General features: G+C 49.6%; 1 protein-coding gene across 2 annotated transcripts in view; it reads right to left on the reverse strand.

Annotated features, from left to right (window-relative positions):
- The window catches only part of LOC130375951 (cyclic AMP-responsive element-binding protein 5-like), an 18,088-nt gene that overhangs the window by 8,262 nt on the left and 7,326 nt on the right, over positions 1-2,500 (reverse strand). For both annotated transcript variants that reach the window (XM_056583125.1, XM_056583124.1), the window contains exons 5-6: positions 2,284-2,498; positions 83-209 (exon numbers count right to left, since the gene is read on the reverse strand). In XM_056583125.1, coding sequence (XP_056439100.1) covers positions 83-209; positions 2,284-2,498 — 342 coding nt within the window. The remainder of the gene's footprint in view (positions 1-82; positions 210-2,283; positions 2,499-2,500) is intronic.

Genomic DNA, 2,500 nt, shown 5'->3' on the forward strand with positions numbered 1-2,500 from the left:
GGATATATAACAGCCTGTGAGCTGTGTGTGTATGCGTGCGTGCGTGAGTGGGGGCCACGTAAGCCCTATCTCTGAGACTTACAGGCAGGTGCTGAGCAGATGCCCCCTGCATGGCGGGGTCTGGCAGGGTGCCAGGCATGGAGGCGGGAAGGGGTTGTCTCTGTCTGCTCCTCGGGTGGAGCAGGGAGGAGGGCAGCCCGGGCACCGGCCTGAGAGAGAGACAGACAGAGAGACAGGCAGAGGCACAGAGACAGGCAGAGACAGAGAGAGAGAGACAGAGAGACAGGCAGAGGCAGAGACAGAGAGAGAAAGAGAGAGAGAGAGAGAGAGAGAGGGGGGGGGGGGAGGTCATTTTGTGTCTACAGTTGGTTCCACCGCTTTGAAACTCGCTCATCTGGGAGTTCCGAGAGCGCGAGTTCGTTGGAGCGATAAAGAAAGAGGCAGGGGGAGGAGAGGGAAGGAGGCCGTGGGGAAACATTGAGGTTAGGTTCATGTGTGCGGGGTTCAAGTGTTGAGGGGAGGTTGTTTACCCACGGTTTGATCCCCCCCATGTGTGGAAACACCTTGCCCCTTGTGCCCTTGAGCAAGATTGTTTGATACCTGCCAAATGTGTCAGCCTGCTGACTTATAACTGTGAAAAACAAAAGTGTGTGGATGGATGCATGGATGAAAGTCTGGATTGTGAAACTGTTGTAAAAGGTTCAAAGGAGTGCTGGAAATAAGTGACAGATTGAGAAGAGAGAGAAAGCAAGAAAGATCGAGGGTAAGAGTGAGAGAGAGAGAGAGAGAGAGAGAGAGAGAGAGAGAGAGAGAGAGAGAGAGAGAGAGAGAGAGAGAGAGAGAGAGAGAGAAGAGAGAGAGAGAGAGAGAGAGAGAGAGGAGAGAGTGAGAGAGAGCGAGAGAGAGAGAGAGAGAGAGAGAGAGAGAGAGTGAGAGAGAAAGAGAGAGAGAGAGAGAGAGAGAGAGAGAGATAGAGAGAGAGAGAAAGAGAGAGCGAGAGAGAGAAAGAGAGAGAGAGAGAGAGAGAGTGCGAGTGAGAGAGAAAGAGAGAGAGAGAGAGGGAGAGAGAGAGAGAGAGAGAGAGAGAGAGAGAGAGAGAGAGAGAGAGAGAGGCTAAGGAACACAGTAGGGATATAGAGTCCTGGGTGCCACATGCTGACATAACTATTTTGGCTCTCGGCCAATCAGACGGCGTGGGCCTCCCTGGATGGGCTGAGGTCATTGCTGGTGATGTCACCACTAAATCTGGAGTAGGCAGCCAATTTAACTACAAGCAGAATATTTTTTTTATTTTACGGAAAAGAAAAAGCATACACACAAACTAAAACAGCATTTCCTACACGTAACCACAACAGTTCGACCGGGACAGCTGCCAGACAACCAGAGAGAGTGGTCGCTTTGGCAACCAGTGGAAAACATGAGGGGAAAACAGTCCGATACCCGATCCTTGGCTGGTGCCTAGCTGGTGAAACAGTGAAACACAGTGTCTGACTGGAGCGGGTACTGGCTCTGCTCCTCCCTACCTACATGGGCCCCTGTGAAGCTGGCCCATGTTTGGAAGTCAGGAGAGCGTGTAGGAAAAGGAATGGAGGCCTGCTTCACCCACTAGAGGAATCGATGGGTGGATTGATGGCGATATAGATGATGGATAGATGAGAGATAGAAAGAGAAATGGAAGGATAGACATTGGATGATACTGTACATACATACATACATACATACATACATACATACATACATACGTACGTACATACGTACATACGTACATACATACATACATACATACATACATACATACATACATACATACATACATACATACATACGTACATACGTACATGCGTACATGCGTACATACATAGATAGATAGATAGATAGATTGATAGATAGATAGATAGATAGATAGATAGATAGATAGATAGATAGATAGATAGATAGATAGATAGATAGATAGATAGATAGATAGATAGATAGATAGATAGATAGATAGATAGATAGATAGATAGATAGATAGATTGGGAGATAGATTGAATGGGAGATCGATGGATGGATAGATAGATAGATAGATATATAGATAGATAGATAGATAGATAGATAGATAGATAGATTGGGAGATAGATTGATTGGGAGATTGATGGATGGATAGATAGATAAATAGATTGATTGATGATGCATGTATTCAAGGGCTGCCTTGCGATGCATTGGAATCAGTCTGGTTCTCAATATTCCTCCACCTCCGCGCCCCTGCGGGCCCACACAGCAGCCCCCCCCCCTGTTACTCACCCAGAGTGCATGAGGCCGCCGCGGGCCTGGGCGATCACGGAGCCGGGCTGCAGGGGCGGGGGAGCAGCCTTGTGGGCGGCCAGGCTGCAGCTGGGGGCCATCAGGTGGCCGTGGCTCTGGGGGTGCGACAGCGGCTGGGTGAGGGGGTGGTGGAGGCTGGGCCCGCTCTGCCGGGGCTCCGGGGGGAGCTGGTGCTGGGGCTTTAGATGTTGCTGCT

The sequence above is a fragment of the Gadus chalcogrammus genome, chromosome 22 (genome assembly GCF_026213295.1).
Source record: "Gadus chalcogrammus isolate NIFS_2021 chromosome 22, NIFS_Gcha_1.0, whole genome shotgun sequence".
Classification (NCBI taxonomy): domain Eukaryota; kingdom Metazoa; phylum Chordata; class Actinopteri; order Gadiformes; family Gadidae; genus Gadus; species Gadus chalcogrammus.